The sequence below is a fragment of the Eptesicus fuscus genome, chromosome 6 (assembly GCF_027574615.1).
Source record: "Eptesicus fuscus isolate TK198812 chromosome 6, DD_ASM_mEF_20220401, whole genome shotgun sequence".
NCBI lineage: Eukaryota > Metazoa > Chordata > Mammalia > Chiroptera > Vespertilionidae > Eptesicus > Eptesicus fuscus.
The window spans coordinates 12508707-12532158 of NC_072478.1; the positions used below are offsets into that span (position 1 = coordinate 12508707).

General features: G+C 49.8%; 1 protein-coding gene across 2 annotated transcripts in view; it reads right to left on the minus strand.

Annotated features, from left to right (window-relative positions):
- SLC25A37 (solute carrier family 25 member 37) overlaps nucleotides 1–12856 on the minus strand; it is a 38323-nt gene extending 25467 nt beyond the window's left edge. The window contains exon 1 of one of the 2 annotated variants that reach the window (XM_008151471.3): nucleotides 12460–12856. In XM_008151471.3, the coding sequence (XP_008149693.2) occupies nucleotides 12460–12672 (213 nt within the window). In that variant the 5' untranslated portion in view covers nucleotides 12673–12856. The remainder of the gene's footprint in view (nucleotides 1–12459) is intronic. The other variant, XM_028160607.2, reaches the window with a different exon arrangement.
- Between the last annotated feature and the right edge of the window lie 10596 nt (nucleotides 12857–23452).

Consider the following 23452-nt stretch of genomic DNA (forward strand, 5'->3'; position numbering starts at 1 on the left):
CATCACAGTGGCTGCAGGCAGCTCCTCCCACCGCCGGGCCAACAGGATCAATTTTAAATGCATTTCTGAGCACGCTCCCAGTATAATTGGCTCTTGCTCGTCCCCCAGCTGAAGAGGCGGCAGCAGGCGGCCACCCTGGTCTTTACCCAACAGATGGGAGACGCCGTGTAAGGAGAGAGGTGTAGCGCCCCAGGCCACGCAGCTGCAGTGAATCCTACAAGTCTCCCTGGGACGGGAGCCTGTATTTTCCATTCCAACGAGCTAACCTCACCCCTTAACAGGATCCACTTGGATAATAAATACCATGACCTGGCACCTACAGGGAGCTTTACCATTTTTAAACTGTGTTCACCGCAAACCTGGTTGCAATTTCTTCCTGGATTCAGTAAGTGGCCCTGAAAGGTGGGCAAAACAGGCACCGTTACTCTCCCCTATTTAAGAAGAGAAAATTGCAGCCCTAACAGGAACTCGATTTAGTAGTGCTCTTCGAAAAAGGTCATTTCTACGCTGTGATCTGGAAAGGAATCCTCAGGCCAGTCCAAACTCACATCACTGTATTGAGTCCAATTCTGACCCCTGACAAATTGAGAAGGTGCAAATTGCAAAGAAGCCAGACAAGGCCCAAAACAGCCTGTGGCAATAACTGTTTGTCATCACCCCTTTGCCCTCAACAGTGGAGTATCTGACCAAGAAACTCCTACCTATATGTTAGAGCCCTAAGTTCCATGCCCTACTCTGATTTCCTGCTGGCACTCCCTCCACTCCAGATCCTCCCTCTCAAGAATGCAGCTGGGGGCCCCATTATCTTCTCTCTCAGAACCGAGATCAAGGGCTCTGCCATCATTAATATCTAACTTGGCACCCCAGCAATTCCCTCCCTCGATTCTCCCCCTTCAGCACTGGTGTAGCAGAAAGAGGCCTGGATTCCAATGCACGTTATTATGCTGAAGCTCAGTTTTCTCATCTATGAAATGAGGCACAAGACATGCCCTTTCCCACCTGCAAAGGAGAACTAAGAGGATCGAATGACAGCACAGGTTGAAAAAATACAAAAGTATTGCAATATACAATTGCAACAGCAACATAGAAGCAAACCCAGGCATTCAAGTAATATGACTTTTAGAAATGATAGAAGCTAATATTATTTGAGTGCTTACCATGTATCTGCCACTATTCTTAACATCCTAGGCGTGTCATAATTAATTCCCATAGCAACAGGTGGGTACTATTATTAGCCCTATTTCACAGATGAGAAAAATAAGGCACAGAGAGGTTTCAGTAACTTGACCAGGTGCCACTCCAGGCAGTCTGGCCCCAGCACCTGAGGCCGCTAACCTGAACTGTCCTTTTCTTAATTGATTAGAGGCCCGATGCATGGATTTGGGCACCAGTGGGGTCCCTCCACCTGGCCTGTGCCCTCTTGCAATCGGGACCCCTCAGGGGATGTCGGACTGCCCGTTTCGGCCCGATCCCCGCAGGGCACCGGGCCTCTAGTATGCATAGAAGATCTTTGGTTAATCTCTTCCCACCCTGCCTCCTCCCGCTTCCCTCTGAGATTCATCAGCCTGTTCCATGTTTCTATGCCGGGTGGTCAGTGCGCGTCATAGCTACTGGTCGAGCGGTCGCTTAGGCTTTTATATATATATATAGATAGATAGATAAGCATAATGCCTCTGATACGATTGGTCATTAGCTGGGCATGTTAAGGTTTACAAAAGCCACCCACCTATGTGATCCCACCTGAGCTTCTCAACAAGTAGGTAAACAAATGATGTTATTCTAGGAGACAGCAGCCCAGAGAACTAACTCGGCCAAGGATTCAAAACTGGTTAATGGTGGAACTTGTACTTAAATTCATGGGTTTTCTCCCCATCCCCCCATTTTGGAGCCCTTTCCACAGGCCTCCACACCAGCACCAGCCTGACACTCACACACCCTTCCCCTGCCCCTGCCCACAGGAGCATCTCCAATGTAGCCTTGCGGCCATGCCAGGGTGCAAAAGCTGTGACTACAATGAGTGATCAGGTCAGGGGCTTTAGCCAGCCAGACTGCAGGGTACCACAGCTTCTGAGTCACCCCCTGGATGTGTCCAATGGATCCAGAGGCCGGCGGCCCCTGAGGAGTCCTCTCAGTGACAAGAAGCCGCAGCCCCTAACTGGACCCATGATGGCCAGACGTTCCCTAAACCTGTTATGCAACAATCTGCTGGGATTTCTCTCAATTTCAACATGTTCTGTTTTCTCTTCGGAGAGGAAGCATGAATGTGAGACCATAACACCTGGCAGTAACCAGACAACGGCCCTTCCCACTTGTCTGGGATCACGGGTAGGAAAGGGAATGTTTTCAAAGCTGTCTTCTATGAGCCAATTGTGGCTTCCAGAATGACTAACAACCTCAGGAGTGAGGAACGGTGGGGGCAGGGAGGGTGCACAACTGAGGGCCACTGTTCCTTACAGGGCAAGGAGCCAGCTCCAGAGTGGCCGGCAGAGAAGCCGGAGGGATGCTCCCGACAGGCTCCAGACCTTCAAGAAGGCAGCCTGAGCACCCCCGAGTCCAGGCACCCCAGACCTTGTGCCCATTTGAAAGTATAAAGACCAAGTTGGGCCAATCTTCTCTTTAAAGCAGTGGTTCTCAACCTTTCTAATGCCGCGGCCCTTTAATACAGTTCCTCATGTTGTGGTGACCCCCAACCATAAAATTATTTTCGTTGCTACTTCATAACTGTCATTTTGCTACTGTTAACGAATCGTAATGTAAGTATCTGTGTTTTCCGATGGTCTTAGGCGACCCTGCTAGCGGTTCTCAACCTGCCGGCCAGGCTGAGGGACCCCACCTGTGCATGAATTTGTGCACTGGGCCTCCAGTAAAAGATAAAAAGAGAAAAGGGAGCTTAGTTTTGTATATCGCGACCCACAGGTTGAGAATGGCTGCTGTAGAGCCTAAGACCATCGGAAAACACGGATATTTACATTACGATTCATAACAGTAGCAAAATTACAGTTATGAAGTCGCAACGAAAATAATTTTATGGTTGGGGGTCACCACAACATGAGGAGCTGTATTAAAGGGCCGCGGCATTAGAAAGGTTGAGAACCACTGCTTTAAAGGATCTAATTATAGGGAGCAGCACGCTCTGGGAGCAGGGACTTATCTTGGCTGCCTGGTGTCTAGCACAGAGCCTGCAGGGAGGGGCCCCAGCACGTGTGGATGAATGAAGTGGGTGGCCAGGTGAACCCACAATCTCACTGGGGTGTAACTGTGACTTGCAGGACAAACGAAAGAGCAGAGAAAGTCTTTCTGTGGCCAAGACACCTTATGAAATCAACAAAAACAACACAAACAAAATAAAAGGGAGCATCTGTTTAATAGCAGTTTTAACGGCTCTCTTCTTCACATCCCTTGAAAACAACAGCGTCTTCACTCATTCACCCACCACCCACAGATACCTGTGTCTCGCTCTGGTGGACAAGCTGTGTATGTGTGTGCAGGGGTGTATCTGGGTCTCTGTGAGCACCACGTGAGGTAGTTCAGGTTTTATTACGAAGGCAACAGGGACAGCTAGAGGGATATTAGGGGGGACCCCACCCGCTGTGAACTGCAGACATGGAGTTGCTCCATGGCCCCCCGTCCCAGGCTCTGCTACACCCTGAGAAAGGGCCTGGATTTTCCTTGAACAGGATCCCAGTATGGTAATAAACACCGTGAACTGGCACCTACACAGAGCCTTATACTTTTATTTCATATATTTTTATTGACTTCAGCAAGGAAGGGAGAGGGAGAGAGAGATGGAAACATCAATGATGTGAAATAATCAATGATCGGCCACCTCCTGCAAACCCTGTACTGGGGACGGAGCCTGCAACCCGGGCATGTGCCCTGATGAGGAATCAAACTGTAACCTCCTGGTTCATAGGTCGACGCTACCCACTGAGCAACATGGGCCAGGTCCTTATACTTTTTAAACAGAAGAAAGGTTTGTTCATTTTTCCCTAGATGCAGTAAGTGGGCAGGATGGGCATTGTTAATCTACCCCAGAAATGTTCAACCTTTCTCATCTCTGGCACATACAAACTAATTACTAAAATTCTGCAGCACATCAAAAAATATAGTTTTTGCCAATCTGACAAAAAAAAAAAATAGGTATAATTTTGATTCATTCATACTTGACAGCTATTGTTGTGTTGGCTGTTGTCATTTTTTTTTTTATCTGACAATCTAAGGGAAAAGAGGTCAGTGCCCCTGGCTAAATAGTCAGGTAGTGCATGTTTTAAAAATTCCTGCGCACACCAGTTGAAAATCACTGCTCTACCCTATTTAAGAAGAGAAAACTGCAGGCCTCGGGAAGCTGGAGGGCTGCGAGGTGGGTGTGAGCAGGGCTGGCTACGGAGGATCTGTGGTAACTCAGTATACAAACACTTCACTGCGCGACTTACTATGTGCCCGCTCCTGTTTCTGGCAATGAGAACAAGAGAGCACAAAATTCCTGCCCACGGAGAGCTTACATGTGAATGAGGGGAGACAGACCATAAACAATATAAATAATATGACAGATATAAATAAAACATGTAAATAACATATACATCAATCAAATACATAAGCAAGATCAATAATAAGTATAAGTAGATGGTGCCCTAACCGGTTTGGCTCAGTGGATAGAGCGTCAGCCTGCGGACTCAAGGGTCCCAGGTTCGATTCCGGTCAAGGGCATGTACCTTGGTTGCGGGCACATCCCCAGTAGGGAGTGTGCAGGAGGCAGCTGATCGATGTTTCTCTCTCATCGATGTTTCTAATTCTCTATCCCTCTCCCTTCCTCTCTGTAAAAAATCAATAAAATATATTTAAAAAAAAAAATATATATATATATATATATGTAAATGGTACCATATTTTAGAAGGTAATAAATGCTGTGGAGAAGATAAAAGCAGGGCCAGACCCTAGGGAAGTGTGGGTGAGAGGCAGGTGGACTCAATGGGACGTTGTCAATGAAAAGGAGACCACAGTGTCCCCTGAACCGAGGTCACAGCAGTGGGGACAGGGAGACGACAACAAACTGAAGAGGTGTGACAGGATGCAGGAATGGCCAGGTCTAGGAAGCCTGTGGTGGGGAGAAGGAAGGGGGCAGGGGCAGAGAGAAAATGAAGAGGAACACCAAGTTCCTGAGACGGGCCTGGGCCGAGAGGAGGTCAGGGTGTCCACACTGGACACGCCGAGGCCGAGGGGCCATGAGGCAGCCAAGTGGACATGTCTGCGAGGCAACTGGATACCCAGCTCCTGGCGACACTGGACCACAGACACGGATCTGCGAGTTATCAGGACCCGGGCGCAAACTGAGACGTGTCCTGGGGGGAGAAAAGAGAGCGGAGGGCAGCATTCTGCAGAAGGCCAGCGGCGGTACAGGGGCCAGCGGTAGCCAGACCCAAAGGGGATACCAAGAGCTCAGGGGTCACAGGGTCACGAGGCGCCCCTCACAGAGAGATGGCTGCAGCAGGCGCTGGCAGCAATCCTGGGGATCGCTAGCGGCCTCCTGAGGTTTCAGTGGAGTGGGGGGCACAAAAGCCAGTGACCTGGGAGGGGGTGACAAAGTAAGGGAGTAGAGACCACGTGTCAATGACCCTTTATAACATCTATTATTTTAAGGAGAGAGAGAGAGAGAAAGAAAAAAAAAAAAGCAACAAGAGTTTGCCTGTTTCCAGGAAGGAAGAGGGTGGTACTTGGGGCCCGTGGGGTTAAGGTAAGGTGTCTATGGTTTGTTTGTGAATTTATCATGGGATGGGCTTGGACCTGGGTAAATGATTTCAAGAAGGAACCAATGCGGGGGAAGATGAAGATACTGGAACTGGGTTACCCAAGAGAGAGATGACCGAAGTAATTAGGCTGTGGCTCTCCACCGAGAACGCAGGCTCCAGCACTGCAGCCAGAGCTCTGCAGGCTGCCGCATGCAACCCTTCGGCCAGCCCTGGAAGGCAGGTGTTGGTGTTCATGTCCCGCTCGGCACACAAGAAAGCTGAGCTTAGAGAGGTCACGCAGGGTGCCCCAGGTGTGTAGCCAGGATTCAATTCCAGGTGTGAGGGTGGTTCCCACACAGCGCCCTGCCCTGCCCCCTCTGAGTCACCCAAGAGGAAGAAAGGACCCTCTCTGCCTTACGGGGGAGGGGCAGGGGACAGAGGGCGAGTTGGAAGGCAGTGACAGGAAGGTGACTTTGACGGCGGTCCTGGTTCCTCTAGGAACTAGGAAGCAAGTTGCTACGCAGAAGCTGAAAAAGTGGAGGGGTGGGGGCCGCTTACTGAGCAGAGCCTGGTCTGCAGCAGCTGCCGGGGAGGACGGAAGTAGGCTGACCACACACTTGGAAGGACAGGCTGCGGGCCCAACGGCATGGACACACGGAGAGTCACTGTGGCCATGGCTTTCTCCTGAGGGGCTCACCGCCCAGTAGCCGGACAGTCTGTCCAGGACCGGCCAGTCAGGGCAGGCCAGTGTTAGAGGAACCACAGACAAAGAAACTGAAGGCCCAGTGGCAGCAGTGATGGGCCAGGGCCCAGGCCCGATGCGGAGGACAGGACAGGATGAGGGGGGAAGACCTAGCATGACCGTGAGAGCGTTATGGCCAGCCTATGAGATGTCCCAACTTAGGATTCCAGGGGCGGAAGGTTCTGAATGAGGGCCAGGCCCCAGGAGGTAAAGACCATCAACCTGAGGGGTGTCAAGAACAGAGGGGTTTGAACGGCAGTCAGGTGGTGAACAAGAGGACATGTTCTCAGGGCGAGGACGGGATTTGGGGAGAAGCGGTCTGTGAGCCAACACCAACGTCCGCAGAGAATGAGGAAGAGTGACTGCGCATTGTCACGAAGGTGACAACGCAGGTGATGAAGATGACGATGACGCCTGGAGAGCCATCACCACTCAGCAGGCACTGTTCTAAGGGCTGTAAGGACGTGACCCTCACAGCCACCCTGGGACAGCAGTGCCAGCTTTTCCCCTTTCCACAGATGGGAAAACTGGGCACAGAGAGGTGAAGAAACCTACGTGGGAACTGGGGTCCCGGTCCAAGCAGTCTGACTCAGGGGCCATGCTCTAATCATTCTACTATCCTGCCACTCAGCATGAGGAAGCCGGCTGCCGTCTCCGGGGAGTAGATGACCAGAGAGAGAAGAGTGGCTGATGCTGGTGAAAGAGGATGGCAGGAGCCTCCCAGGGGAGGGAGAGGTGCACAGGAGAGAAGGAAGTGTCCCCACCCCCACCCCCCACCCCCGTCCGAGACCCGAAGGTACCTGGGTTTGAGTTGACGGGAACCACCTTTACTTGGATTTCTATCAGGACAGGGAGACGGAAGGACCACTCAGCGTAGAGGGAAGGGAGCTGGTCACAGGAACTCCCACAGGTACAGTGGAAAACGAAGGAAGAAGGAAGCAAGGGCGCCTTGGATCCGGGGAGAGAAAGCAGGAAGAAAACGAGCCCCTGCATTTTACAGGGGAGGGAATCAGATCTCAGGAAAGCTCAAAGTCCCGCCCAACCGGGAAGTCAAAGACTGGGTCCCAAGATAGTTCTCTGAGGGTGAGAAATCTCAGCTCAGAAGGTGCTAGAGGGAAGGATTACAGTTAAAGAAGGAGAACGTGCTTAGCCACACCCCTCCTAGGAAACAGGTCCCCTGTGAGCATTCAAGGTGGAGGTGGGGAGGGGCGGGCAGGCAGGCTGTGGGAGGAGCAGGGCTCCCCAGCGCCTGGAGGGCTCCAGCAAGCACGTCTGTGGTCAGCACCCACGGGACCAGGCAACGGGCGGAAGATGCAGAACACACACGCAGGAAAGTCTCTGAGAGGGAAAGGCTGGGGGTACTAGGAAAAGACCCAGGCCATGCTAGGGTTCAATTCACATCTTCATTCAACACAAGCCAGCCCCTTCACCCAGTGGGTCAGGGAAAGGCAGCCCACCTAAAGTTGGAAAGGGGCCCAGAGCCCAAGCCTGTCCCCAAGGGGAAGTGGGACTGAAGTCCTGAGATCCCTCGCTGCTCCAAAGAGCAATGAGTGAATGAGAGGGCCACAGGTGGCTAAACTGTGCCCAAGTGGAAACCAGGAAAGGGATGGGAAGTACACGCACAGAGCACCACTCTCCCTTCCTCGTCACAACCCCCAACATCCATGTGCACACCCCGGCGTGGTCGCAGTCACTTAAATCCCCCCTTTCAGCCCAAGTGCCTCTCCCCGTGGATGAGCTGAAGTCACCAGAGACCACGTTCGCTGCCCACTGAAATGCTAGGGGCCTCCCTCCAAGCCCTCTGCCCCAGCCTTCCCCTCCCCCATTTCCAGGCAGAGGGAGCCAGCAGCAGGCAGGAAAGTGACCCTATGGGGCCAAGTGCTGACGCTGGGACCGGGTAAGATCCCCACCCCCACTACTTCAGCAGCAGGCCTGTAGGGCTTAGGTGCCACACTGGGTACCAGCCTGCAGTTTTCGAGTTTATGACACAAAGACTAAGACAAAAGTTCCAGAACGCTCCTTTTCTGACTCCATGCCCCTCCTACATCCATCTTTTAGAAAAGCACCTCCCACTGAAGGAAAGAAAAGGAGGGGAGGAATCTGAAGAAGACAAGGCTGGGGAAGAGACAGAAAAATCACTATAATTTTATTGCAGGAACTACAGCAGTCTGGGATCTCACACCCTTTTTTGAAGTTCAAGGGCATCCACCACACTGTACTTTGTTTGGAAAGCAATGCAGCGGGTGGGAGGGGACTCTGGCAGCTGCCTTCACCATCCTGAGCACCCTTCCTACCAGCCAACCTCACTGCTCGGACCACGAGGCGCAGACTGGGAAGCTGAGGGATGCTGGGCCGTCCTGGCACCTGCCTGGCTCAGTGCTGCTCAGAGCTGGGCAGGGCCGGCTACTAGCCCTCTCCTCCCCACCCAGACCAACCCAAGGCTTCCAAATGGTTCAGCACCCACAGCCCCTGGAAAGAACACCGTCCCCCACCCATCTGCGCCCTGGCTGGGAAGGAAGGCTCTTCCTAGCAGAGTTCAGGGCAGCGGTTTCCCTGACAAGCAAAGCAAGAGAAGGGCTGTGAAGGGGTCAGCGGAAGTTCCCTCGCTTCAAATCTTTCCTGTTTCCTCTCACCCCTGCTCTCCCCACCACGGGGACGCAGCGTGGTCTACAAGTGGTGTGCCTAATCTGGTTGGAATTTCCTCCTCCACCCACCTGGCATTCTCCCCACAGTCATGAGCACTCCCGACCAGGGGATCTCACATCCACCCCAAGTGCTGGGCTAGGCGCCCTCGCTGCTTGCCACTCGGGCACTTGCCCCTTTGGAGCACCAGGAAGAAGGTCGTGGAAGACCTGAGAGGAGCAAGTACTTGCTAATAACCATGTGGAGAAGCCAGAAGCCCTAGGGGAGTGGAGTGGCCACGCGCCCACCCGCGTGCCCCTGCGGGGACTCAGAGCTGACAGGAGAAAACAGGCAGCCGCGAGTCCCAGGAGCCTGGCCCTTCGCAGATGAGTGAACACTCACATCCCACCGCCCTGAAACTAGGAGACGGACACGGAAGGGGCAGAAAAGTTGTTGAAGGTCGTCCGATACCCATTTAGTCATCACAGGCTGATGCCAGCCGGACCTCGAGGGATTAGCGATCATCGGATTGAGGGTCTCTCAATTTTGGCCGTAACCCCCAGCCAAAAGAGCACTTTACACAGCCACTCAGGCGCACGCGCACGCACGCACACACACACACACACACACACACACACACCAGAGTTTCACGGAGCAACACTTCCTTACGGCATGCCATGCACGCCTATACCCTGTACTCTCACCCATCTGTCATTTTTAAAATGTTGATCCTGCTAACGGGTCACCGCCCAAAGTTTACAAAAACACAGGGGTGGGATGGGAAACAGGACTGAATATCATAATTTTAAGCATCAGCGAGGCTAGCTTTCTGCACCTCTAACCGTAAAACCAAGCAGTGTGCTTGCGCTCTCCAGTCCACACTGCCCAGGACAGGAACATTGAAACAAAGCAGGCCCACCCACCACTCATTGAACTTCACATCGCCGAAGTGAAAAGTCAAAGAAAACGCCTTAGAAACAAACAAAGAAAATTTTTCTTCCAAGATGCAATTTCCGTTGATGTGGCTTCAGCTGACATAGTTATCTGAAATTTCAAGTGACATCGAAGAGGGCAGTGGGTGTTCTGTGCTTATAGAGAGGAGGATAAGGTTAACCGTGGGGAGAAATCCTGAAATGGTCCACAGCCCCCACTTTATTCACGAGTGACAGAACTAAGAGCCAGGACAGCGCCTAAGGCACGAAGCAAGTGCGGGGCAGGGCTTGAAATCCAACCCAGGGCTCCTTGACTCAATTACTCATAGTCGCCATGATCCAAAACATTTAAAAGCACGGTCAAGGTCCCTCCAAGTGAAGCTCTGCCATGACTGAAGCGTGGGGAGGCCCTGACCACTCGTGGTCGGCACAGACAACGGGGCTGATCTCGGCCGACCTTGGCGCTCTGCGCAGCCTCGCTGGGGTCCTGCAAAGGGGCCTCACACGCTTAACTCTCTCTGTGCCTCTTCTCAGAAAAGAATAAGCCTGGGCTACCCCTTCCAAAAATGTAGCAAAAAAATGAGAGGTGCTTTAAAACCAAACAGAAGCACCCCTATGGGTCCTTTATTCAGGGTCAGCGCTAGAATCCCAGAACCCAGAAGTCCTTACTCATTAGCGGACCCAGGCCTTCATTTTACAGTCAAGCCCCGTAAGGTGACAGCCAAATCAGCTCCTTCTTCACACGCTGCATTAACCCGTCCACTGGCGAAAACCGCCACAGAAAGTTACACAAAATACCGGCCTGTAAGGGGCAGGAGGAGGAGTAGGGAGGAAACTAAACACGGATGCCTCTTTCCAGGGTCCAAGGAAGCTCCAAAGGCATGACTGATTTTCACTAATCCTAAAGGTGAGCTAAAACGATGCTCTGAACCGAACTCTGAGCCCAGAGGCCAGGGCCTGCGAAGTGGCATGGCTCCTCGCTGCCACATTCATCTCCCCAACCCAGCGGGTCTGGTGCCTGCTCAGATGACATCTCCCTGCTCCTAACGTTCCCTACCCTCTGTCCAAGGCACTTGAGACGACAGCTTCAAATATGGGGAATTTTATTACATGGGAGGGATTCTTTCCTCTACAAATGCCACCTGGTATCTGTCCAGGGTGTTTCCTGGAGGAGCTCTGTAAACCTCAGAGATAAGACCCACCTCCCCACCCCCCTCCGTAACCCTGGCAGGCAAGGACCATTCCTGTAATTCCCCGCGGGGACGCTGAAGGGACAGAACGGGCGATGGCTCAGACCCAATGGCACAGACTCTCACCTTACCATGAATACCCATGCCATCTCTCACTGGACCTGTGCCTCTCCAGCCACCGACTGCCAGGTCTGAGAGCTGCCCAGGGCAGGGAAACCCTCTGAGTTAGACATTCTGGCCTTCACACGGCTCACGTGGGGCCAGCATCAGCAATAAGATACAGCTACCGGGAAGGGGAGGCAGGGAACCTCTGTGGGCCTGCCATTCAAGGTAACTGCCACCGAGAGAGGCCTCCAATCTTCCAAAACACAGTGGGGCTGGAGTCAGAGGATAAAAGTGGGCAAGTTAATCAGTTCACCCCTCTGTGCCTCAGTTTCTTCATCCGTTCATCGCCAGGGTTGCTGTATGAACTGGATGAGTTATGCCTGCACAAATGCAATGTGTCAGTTAGTAGCATTACTTCCCTGCGCTCGTCTATCCCCTAGGCATGCAGTGTCCTGAACAAACTGACAGCAGCTCTGGGTCTGCCTGGCTCGAGCTGCCTCCCTACAGACACGCATTAAAAACTACCTGGGGTGCCTATTACACAACCCACAGTTAAGGGCTGCGTAGCACACTCTCTCCCCACCTGCCGGCCTCCCCGATACAAAACGAGAAGGCAAATGTCACCGCAGGTCTCATTGCCTCCCCGCTGCTCCGCTGCCCAAACTCCAGGGGACGAGGAGCAGAAACACTAAGGAAAGGGGATCAACAGGGCACCGCCGAAACCGGCACCCCCAAGAGAGCCGCCAAGACCCAAGAGAACTTCTCCCCGCCACTCCCAAGATCCCCCAGAACACCCGGGAAGCAGAAACCACACGCCAGGGACGGGAAGGCACGCGGCCCGTCGGGAGACACGTTCCTAGGCGCGAGCGCGGGGAGCGCTCCCCGGCGGCCGGCTCCCTCGGAAACGGCGCACGTGTGGGCAGCCCGGGGCACCTCGCGCGGGCGGCGCTCTCCTCCCGCTGCGCCTCGGACACCGGGCGCGCCGGCGGGAGCCGCGATGAGCCAGGACTCTCACACCCTCGGATGGCGTGGGCAGGCGTGGAGACTGGGCAGAGCTGCCCCGACCGCCTCCCCCGGGGACCCCGCACGCACGCGCGCTCTCTCCTCTGCTCGCTCGTCCCTCAAGTCTCCTGGCGCCTCACCTTCACTGAGTCTACCGGGTACATGACCATGTGCTCCATGATCCCAGCCATCGCTCCGGCTGTCATGTGGGTGGATAAGGAGGCGCTGGTCGGCAGGTTCTCATAGTCCTCCGACCCGGCGTCCTTGCTGCTGCCGCCGCCGCCATCTCGGCAGTCCCCATCCATCCTGCGCCCCACAGTCTGGCTCCCCATGCCGCCGCAGCGCAGCTCCATCCGCCAGCTCCACGGCCGCGGGAGGCTGCAGGAGGTGGGCAGGGAGGGGGAGGGGGTGAAAAACTTCACTTCTTAAAGTGGGAACCACCTCCCCGGGGCTACGGCGCCTGACGCCATGGCGGGCTGGGGTGGAGCGGAGGGGCCCGAGACACCAATCACTGGAAAAGAAGAGGCTGGCGGCCGCCGCGCCATTGGTGTGCGGGCCAGTGAGGACCCGCCTCCCTGTGTGACGTCACTGTCCAGTGCAAATTTCCAAGCAACCGGAGGGGGGCGAGAAGAGACGTTGGGGCGTCCCGGGAAGTTGTACCACCTCAAGGGTGGTGCTGCCTCCCTTGGGGCAGGCGGTGGGGGGCGGTCCCTGGAGAGCGTCAGCCTGGCCACAGAGGCGCTATGCATAGGGTTGCAGGGGGAGCAGGAACCGAGGCTCAGGGGAAATGGGCCCCCAGAGCCCAGGGTTTTGCAAACAGTGCTGCTCAGCAAGCTTTGGCATTCCTCAGGCCTTGAGGTGACTGCAAATGTCACTTATGGAGCAATTATGGTGGCTGGATGGGGAAGGGAGTGGAGTTGGAGAACTGAGGACACACTGAGCCATAGCAGTGATGCACCCTACTTTTGTGCAACACGAGGGCATATACCATGTGGGACAGAGTTGAAACTCAAGGCCCTGTGATAGGCTGCTTGGTAGGGGAGAATACCCATTTATTTGAAACTAGAGGCCCAGTGCACGAAATTCGTGCCTGGGAGGGTTCCCTCAGCCCAGCCTGCACCCTCTCCAATTGGGGACCCCTTGGGGGATGTCCAACTGCCAGTTTTGGCCTGATCCCTGTGGAATTGGGCCTAAACCGGCAGTCAGACATCCCTCTCGCAATCTGGGACCGCTGGCTCCTAACTGCTCGCCTGCCTGCCTGCCTGATCGTCCCTAACCTCTCTGCCTGCCTGCCTGATTGCCCCTAAATGCCTCTGCCTGCCTGCCTAATCGCCCCAACTACTCTCCCCTACTGGCCTGATTGCCCCTAACTGCCTCTGCCTCGGCCCCCACCGCCGTGGCTTTGTCCGGAAGGAAGTTGGACATCCAGAAGATGGCTGGTCGACCCAGTCTCATTAGCATATTACCATTTTATTAGTATAGATTTTTTTCTCTCACTGCAAACACATCATAATAGAGCTAAATTTATTCCTCCTCTTATTCTCACACAGAGGCTAAATCCACCCTGCCCTGGACTAACCAAGATGGATCCCTTCTGGGCAGGCACCTCCAGCCCATTTTCCTTGGAGTTGATATGACTAGAAGGTCCTTAGAGGCTTGATCCCATGGTAGGGCTGCAAAGTGCCTGAGAGCAACATCTTGCAGCCGTGCATCTATCTGCCTGTCTCCTAAGACTCTGGTCTCCTAGTTCTTAAGTTCATTCTTTATTTTAACCTAAATAGTACTGTCTTGCTCCATCTGTGGGAAGGGAAAGGAATCAGAAAGTAGAGGAGTGGCCTGTTTATGGGAGTCTCCATGAAAGCATGACATTTGCAAGTCTAAATGTATGTGTTCCGGGCTAAAGATTTGGCTCTCGCTGATCAACTTCTACCTCACCAGACACCTTATCCAGAGGCAGCTTCTGGTCAGGAAAGCTGGGCTCTGAGATAGGAAAGGGAGGAAACCCTGAAGATGCTGTGCCCACACTTTGCCCTCACCCTGGCCCCAAGGTTCAAGTTACAGCAACCCTGGCAGCGCTCAGGGAACTGAGGTACAGTGGTGTGAGCATTGTCAGTAGAGGCTTCAAGGCCAAGGGCCCCCATTGCCCCATTTTCGGTAGCTGCCAATAGTGGCTCCCAAAGTGAGTGCTAAGGATGTGATGGAAGCAAGCTCTGTGTTCGGTGTTTAGAGAGAAGAATTTCCCTGCTTTTGCCAAAGGTGATTTTTGAGAAACATTGATCAAAAGCTGTTGATATTCATTTACAAATGGATACCCCTTAACCAGACACAAAAGTCTGAAAATGCATGAAGCTCTTCTTCATAGCATTATTTGTAGCCATAAATAATTGGAAATGACCTAAAGGTTCAACTAGAGAGGAATGGCTACGTCAATTATGGTACATGTAGTAATGAAATATTATGGGCCCATTAAAAATCGTGGTTACATTATGCAGCATGGGAAATGGTGATGATGCATATTAGGTGAAAAAGACAAAACGATTTTATAAATGTTACATCGACAAAAATGTAAATATGCATATCAAAAGAGTGAAGTGGTTATAGTGATAGTGATGTTGGATTACAGGTAACTATTTTTATTATATTTTTCATACTTAAATAATACTTGTATTATTTTCATAATTTTAAAAAAATGAAAGTGAATCATTATTTTTAGGATATAATCTTCCAATGCATGAGAAACCTTCTGAACTTTGCCATGGTGATATTGGTGGAGAGAAGTCATCCTTGGGATGGTTAAGAGGACTCTCACCATATATGAACATGCCCATTAATCTTCAGAGATATAGATTTTTAATCTTTTTTATTAAATAAATGTTAACCCAGAACCATTTAAAAATATTTGAAATATTTATTAAAAGCAGTATTTTTATCTCACTATATAAAGTAGGTACAGAGGTCTGGCACTCAGCATCCATTTAAACTCCTCCTTGTACTGCAGTTGCTAGAAAATTTGAAACTACAATTCTCTGACTCCTTTGCAGCTAGGAGTCTAGAGTGAATTACATATATTCTGCCAATTAGGTGAACTGGAGAGCTCTGGGAGGTGGAAGGGAGATAGAGGCCACCTTCCTGCTACTTTGATATTCTATTGCCTAGCATGGTCATAGACATGTGGATTAGGAGCAGTTGGAGTAGGCCAGTGGTCGGCAACCTCATTAGTCAACAGAGCCAAATATCAACAGTACAACGATTGAAATTTCTTCTGAGAGCCGAAAACCAACTTCTGCGCATGGGCCACAAAGTTTCAATCACACTGTACCTACGCACCCGCATGTGGTATTTTGTGGAAGAGCCACACTCAAGGGGCCAAAGAGCCACATGTGGCTCACGAGCCGCAGTTTGCCGACCACTGGGGTAGGCAATAGCTTCCCTATTGCAACAGCTTTGCAGTGTCTGGTCTCCAGGTGCATAGGTGTTGCAAGGCAGTATAGCAGGGGGATGGCAGGAGTGATGGTAGCCTCCTCCTGATCCCTGCACCATAGCTTCAGTAGATGGCCTTTCTCACCTAGGTGGCAGAGGTTCCCTCTAAAGGCCAGTTTGGATCTGGGAGTTATCCCTGAAGGCCCGGCAAAGGGTCGGCTCCTCGCCCATTCTAACAATATTGTGTATAGTAGACAAAGCCTGCTTAGAAATAGGTGACATCCCAGACAGTATAAGCAAGTGCTTTGGCCACACTGCCAACAAGGAAGGAGCAGTGTGGGGACCCCAGAGCATAGCAGTGATCCTCTCCTGTGGGATGGGCCATAGACTCAGAACCAAAGTCTTACGTAAAGTTCCCAAACGTTGAAATTCTGAAGATGTCATGATATTGCCCTAGCCTACCGGGAACCAAGCTCCACATAGAAAGAGGAAGCTATGGGGCAGTGGGGGGGGGGGGGGGGGGGGGAGGAGGGCAGGGAGGAGGGTGTCTGGTGAAGAGCACTTGACTTGGAGTCATGGGCCCTTCAAGCCCTGCTTCTCTGGCCAATGTGGTTGGCATGCTCCCTCCTCTGTTGACCATGGGCACTGATACTTAACACATGGTGAATGAAATATAGAAAAAAGTAGACTAAAATCTCACGATGAATTATATAGAATTTGGGGGTATTGGAAGAAAAGAGGATAGGAAGGAGTTATGGGTACAGAGGGAAGAGGCCCAGGCTTTCTCCAAAATCCTGCTTTTTTTCACAGTAATTACTCTAGACCTGACATCGGCCTGCCCACACAGCTACCTGAACACCCTCCCCAGAATTTAGCCAGTGCTGTGTCTCCCGCTGGGGCCCCACCCATGCTCTACCAGAGAGGAGGCCTGTTCCTTGGAGCCGCTGCTGCGGGTGCTGTCTCCTGGAGCACCATGTGGTGTGGCCCCAGGGTGGAGCGTGTGCTTTCTGTCTTTGTTCTTGTCAATGTACGACATCCACATCCCCATTAATTTTAAGCCAACTTTTTATGTTGAGAGAGCTGCCAGCGCCTAGGGACATGCGGGTCCCTCCCTCATATAATCCCAGAATTCCTTGATTTCCCAAGGATGGCACTGTGTTTCCTAAAAGCTTATACTTAGGCATGAGTCTCCCATTGAGAAAGAAGAAATGGAGATAAAAATCTAGCCACACTCAGGAGCCCCAGAGCAAATAAGGAGAGGGTGGGAGAGAGCCATCAGATGCCCAGAACCCAGCGCCCTCTCACTTTAAAAGGCGTTCAAACTGACTGGCCAGGTTCAGAGCTGGGGTTGGGGGGGCGGGGGTGAGAGAAGTGTTGACCTGCCCTGCCTCCTAAAAGCCTGGCAGGCTCGTGCTTCCGCAGACACCATTGCTGAATCCAATCGTCCATGTGATGCGGACCAGATCCCACTGCTGTGAGACCATCCTCTGGCTCCTGTGCCATCCTCCTTGGCAGCTGCCCCCTGTACTTTTACTGAAGAGACCCCACAGTGCCCAGCCGGTGTGGCTCAGTGGTTGAGCACCCACCTATGAACCAGAAGGTCACGGTCATATGCCCTGACTGGGTTGTGGGCTTGATCCCCAATAGGGGGCGGGGCGTTCAGGAGGCAGCCTATCTATGATTCTCTCTCATCATTGATTTTATATATATATATGTGTGTATATATATATATATATATATATATATATATATGTATACATATATTATATATTATATTATATTATATTATATTATATTATATTATATTAATTCTATTATATAAACAGTTCCACAGTTCCAGCTGCCCCTCATCACCCCAGGGGCCACACTCTCTGTGCTGTTCTCATTTCCACTCTTATTCAAGAGTCCGTCCCCTACTGGATGGCTCAAAGCCAGAGGACAGAACGGGTGGCAGAGGAGAGCTGAGGCCCCAGTGGAGGCAAAGGATTGGCTAAATTCTGGGTAGGGTGTGACATATCTGCGTGTTTGCAGGGGTTGGCCTTAGCCACCCACCCCAAGAGCTTACATCTATCATTTTCTGCTCTCCTCACCTTTTCCCACAAATATATTCAATTTTCTACAGCATAATAAAATCCCTTTTCCCTGCTGCACACCTTAAGCTATAGTGCTATTTCTCTCCTGGTCCTGAAGTCCCTGAAAGAATAATCTCCCCTTGCCAGTCTCTCCTTCCTCACAATGCTTACTCACAATGCACTCATTCCTGAAGGCTTGATCTGGTAGTTTCTAACCCCTGCACTTTTTCAAAGGAGCTCTTGAAAAGGTCACCCATGACATGAATGCTGAATCAGCCCCCTCTCCCAGTGTGACCTCTTGACCTCTGCCTCCTCAGGAATTCCTCTCTCACTTTTGCTCTCTTCCTGCCCTTCCCACATGGCCCTCTGCCCCCTTGACTACCTCTCCTTCCTCTCTACAGCCTGTCCTCAGAGTTCCTGTCTTGGCTACTCTTTGGATCTCTCTTCCATTCCCACATTCCCGTCACCAACCCTGGTTCTGTTTCAAATCCTAACTGTTCTCTGCATCCCAGCCCCACATGTTCACGTGCCTCCTAGACAGCTCTACCTGGACACTCCACCTGAACCTAAGGCTTAGAAAGTGTATCAGTGTCTTAGGGCTGCCATCACAAAAGACCACAAAATGGGTGGCCGAAACCAACAGACATACTCTCTTGTGGTTTTTTGAGGCTTGACATCCAAGACCAAGGTGTCGATAGGGCCACACTCCCTCCAAAGACTCTCAGGGGAGGATCTTCCCTTGCCTCTTCCTACCTCCTGGTGGCTCCTGTCAATCCTTGGCATTCCTTAGCTTGTAGATGCACCGCTCCCATCTTGACCTCTGTTGTCATATGGCCTTCTTCCTGTGTGTCTCTGTGTCTGTGTCCATATTTCCCTCTTCTTATAAGAACACTTGTCATACTAGATTACGGGCCCACGCTATGCCAGTAAGACCTTATCTTAACTTCATTATATCTGCAAAGACCCTATTTCCAAATAAGGTCACATGCACAGGTTTCGCGCAGACATGAATTTGGAGGGACGCTCTAACGCACTACAGTGAGGTAAAGAAGCAAGAACTTCCAACGAGGATGTGAGGGCGATCTGGCTGCGACATCTGTCACCCCATTGATCGCCAGGGTTGATTCGGCTGATCTGGCTGGCTAGGCGGGTGTCCCCCTCCTCCCTCACCGATCCATGTGCGTCCCTCCCAAAGCTGCGTGCTCGGTCGAAGAGGACGACCTTCCCCCCAGAGGAGAGGACCGGTCTTCGGTCAAGGGTATACGAGTAGCTGCGCTCCCCGGCTAGAACCTCCAAACAAGCTCTCAAGAACTTCCAACGAGAGTGCAGGAAGCCCGAGTCCCAGGACTGTCGAATATCGCTGCGAAAGGAGGGGTTGGAAGCAATGGTGTGCAGGGCCCCCTCCAGCTCCGTCTTTCTAATCTAAAACTGAATTCACCATCTTTCCTCGTAATTGGCAATTCCTTCTAACGCCATTTTTTTTTTCTGTATTTACCTCTGTTTTATCAGGCAACCAGCTGGAAAGCTTAAAGTCATTCCTGCTTCTCAGATCCTATTAGCCATGTATAAATCCGGCCTCGGAGAGAGTATCATTTATAGCTATGGTGACTATATCCTTTATCCAAACTGGGGTGCTTTTGAGAGTGAAAAGGGGCATTGTTAGTAATTACACCAGGACAGAGGTATAAACTGAAACTGTCTTGGGAAAACTAGGACAAATGGTCATACTACTTATAGCCAGCCCTTACTTCCCATCCCCAAACCATGTCCCTAAACCTTTACCTGTCCCCTCCTTATATCCTCTTCTAGGGGAGGGCTCTCCATGTCTCCATATGTCAAGATGGTACTCATTTCTCAGCTCAGATGGTTCCCCTTCCATGAAGCCTTCCCTTACACAAGATGTAAGCTGAACCCTGTCACTCTTTCGTGTGTCCTTCACAGCCCTCACAATCTTCCACCCCATACTACAGTTCTAGTAACCATGTCTTTCCCATCCCATTACACTCTAAGTTCCCTGAAGATTTAAGTTGTGTAAATAATATTTATTAAAGAAGTAAGAGAGAGAGAGCAAGAGACTGAGAACCTATTTGAAGAAATAATGACTGAAACTTCCCTAACCTGGTGAAGGAAAAAGACATACAAGTCCAGGAAGCAGAGAGTCCCAAACAAGATGGACCCAAAGAGGCCCACACCAAGACACATCATAATTTAAATGCAGAAGAGAGAATCCTAAAAGCAGCAAGAGCAAAGCAGTTAGTTACCTACAGCGGAGTTCCCATATGACTGTTAGCTAATTTCTCAATAGAAACTTTGCAGGCCAGAAGGGATTGGTACAAAATATTCGAAGTGATGAATAGCAAGGACCTACAACCAAGATTACTCTACCCAGCAAAGCTCTCGTTTATACCTGAAGGACAGATAAAGAGCTTCCCAGACAAGAAAAAGCTAAAGGAGTTCATACCACCAAACCAGTATTACAAGAAATGTCAAAAGGTCTTCTTTATCATAATAAGAAGAAAATATATAAAAATATTAATAATAAAATGGCAATAAATATATACCTATCAACAATTACTTTAAATGCAAATGGGTTAAATCCTACAAACAAAAGATACAGTGTGGCTGAATGGATAAGAAAACAAGAGGTATATATATGCTGTCTACAAGAGACTCATTTCAGATCAAAAGATACACACAGACTGAAAGCAAAGGGATGGAAAATGTTATTTTATGAAAGAGGAAACAAACAAACAAAAAAGCTGAGGTAACAATACTTATACCAGACAAAATAGACTTTAAAACAAAAGCTATAGCAGGAGATAAAGAAGGACCCAGCAATTCAACCTCTGGTTATTTATCCGAGGAAACTTAAAACACTAAATCAAAAAGACATATGCATCCATATGTCTTTTGCAGCATTATTTACAATAGCCAAGATTCAGAAGCAACTTAAGTGTCCATCAATAGATGAATGGAGAAAGAAGAAGTGGTGCACATATACAATAGAATATGATTCAGCCATAAAAAAGAATGAAATCTTGCCATCTGCAACAACATTGATGGACCTAGAGGATATAGTGCTGAGTGAAATAAGTCAGACAGAGAAAGGCAAATGTCAGATTATTTCACTTATTTATGGAATCTAAAAAAACAAAATAAATAATGAGCAGAATAGAAACAGACTCATAGATACAGAGTACATTTTGATGGTTGCCAGATGGGAGGGGGGTTGGGAGGATGAGTGAAAAAAAGGTGAAGGGATTAAGAAGGACAAATTGGTAGTTACAGACTAGTCATGGGGTTTTGAAATACAGCTTGGGAATATAGTCAATTATATTATAATAACTGTATGGTGTCAGGTGGGTGCTAGATTTGTCAGGGTGATCACTTTGTAAGCTATATAAACGTCTAATCACTGGTTTGTACACCTGAAACTTATGTACATCAACTGTAATTTAAAAATAAAAAATATACATTTTTGAAAAAGGAGTAAGAGCTTCCTTCAAAAGAGCTCCATATTCCAATAGCATCATTTTATTATAATAATATAATATATTATGACAGACATGCATAATCTCTGGGAAGTTAAACCACGTTGTGTTTTAGATCCTGAAGCTCGGGACACAGTGCGTGGAGAAGAGAGAAATAAGTGACATTTTCTTTCCTTCCAAAGAGCATGTCGCAAATGCTAAATTAGGGTGCAACTTTTCTTAGGGATATAGAGTTGCAAAGCCCAGGAACTGGAAAAGACCTAGAATATGATACAGTCTGTAAATCCCATCTCACAGGTGAGCACAAGAGGTTCAAGAGGTAAAGTAACTTGTCAAAGGACACAAAAGTGGTGGGTGGCAGAGGTGGGATTAAACGAACACAACAGATTTTATTCAGTACTCTTTCCTTCACTTACCTTTGAAATAAACTCAAGGGCGATAACACTCCTTTATTGCTGTCATTAATTATATCTCAGATGCCTGCTCTGTAAAAATCAATAGTCATCAATTATCCACCTTGGCCAGGTTTGCCTAACAGCTTGTTCGCACAGGTGAGTTTTACACCTAGCTCTGAGCATCATTAATAAGAGTCTGTTGATCATGAGCCTTCAAATGGCATAGTGGCCGTATTTCCAATGCTCCACTCAGCATAGGAAAGACGCTCTTTAGGCCAGGATTCGATAACTTTCAGGATTTGCCTCGTCAGAAGCAGCTCCTCTGTGACTGGGAGCACCAACTGTTTCGATGTTCCATGTAGGCTTCCTATCTGCTTTCCCTGTCCATGGCATCCTGTTATGCATGGGATGTCGCTCAAGTGTGCACCTGAGCTTCAGGTGCCTTGGAGGTGACCAGGGTCATGACCTAGCAAACCAAAGGCTGAGTTAGCAGTAGGAGCCTCTCAGGTGAGGGAGAAGGGTTTACCCAACTCCTCATTTCCTTCAGAATGAATGGCAGCAGGGAGCGGCCAGATCTCCTCCCTTCCCTCAGCTACCGTGTTAGGAGATGGGCACCAATACCCAAGGCTCTCGGCATGGTTATGCTAGGATAGGCTGGACGTACCTCTTCCCTAAATTAAAGGACCAGGCTATGGGAAAATCCTGACACACACAAACTGTGAAGTTTTTAACTATGTGTTGTTAAGACTCTTCCCACTTGATGGAATAAATACATCCTTCTCCATTTAGCCCAAATGTGGTAATTCGCAAAGTCTGTCCATGTAGCAGTTTATGCCACGAAATATGCCTACCTTGGACAGGTTATCAAAAACCAGGGTATTTGGTCAACATAATCAGAAGTATTTTTAGTCTGGTTTTTTAAAACTAACCAACACTGACACAGTCAATTTGGAAAACAGTCTGACAGTATTGACTAAAGCTGAACATGCACATAACCTTTGACCCAGCAATTCTACTCCTAATATCTACCCAGCAGGAATGCATACTCTGTGTGCCAAAAGACATGTACAAAAATGCGCATGGCAGCACAACATGCCCAAAATGCAAACCACCCAAAACGTCCATCAGTAACAGCATGGATAAATATAGTACACAATGGGATGTTAGGTGGCAATGAGAATGAATGATATCCAAGGCAACTCTAGGCAACAACATGGATGAACCCCGCACGCATAATATTGGTCAAAAGAAGCCAGACACAAAATATAGGCAAAATATAATTCTTTTTATTTATTTATTTTTTTAGAGAAAGAGAAACATTGATGTGGGAGAGATATGTGGATAGATTGATCTTGTATATGCCCCAAGCAGGGATCAAATCTGCAACCTAAGTATATGCCCTGACCAGGAATCAAACCCGTGACCCTCTGGTGCACAGTATGATGCTCCAACCAGTTAAGCCACACTGGCAAGGGGAAAATATAACTCTTTTTTACATAAAGTTCACAAACAGATAAAACTATGTGTTAGTGTTAGAAATTGGCACAGTGATTACACTGTGGCAGCAGGAAACATGAGGGACCTCTGGGTTCTGGTATGTTCTGTTTTTTCACCTGGGTACTGGTTACACAGGTATGTTCACTTTGTGGACATTCATAAGATTTCTACTCTTTTCCACATGCATATCAATACTTAATTATAAATGTAGAAATATTTATATATTTTGGAGGGAAAATATGACATCTCCTCATGTAT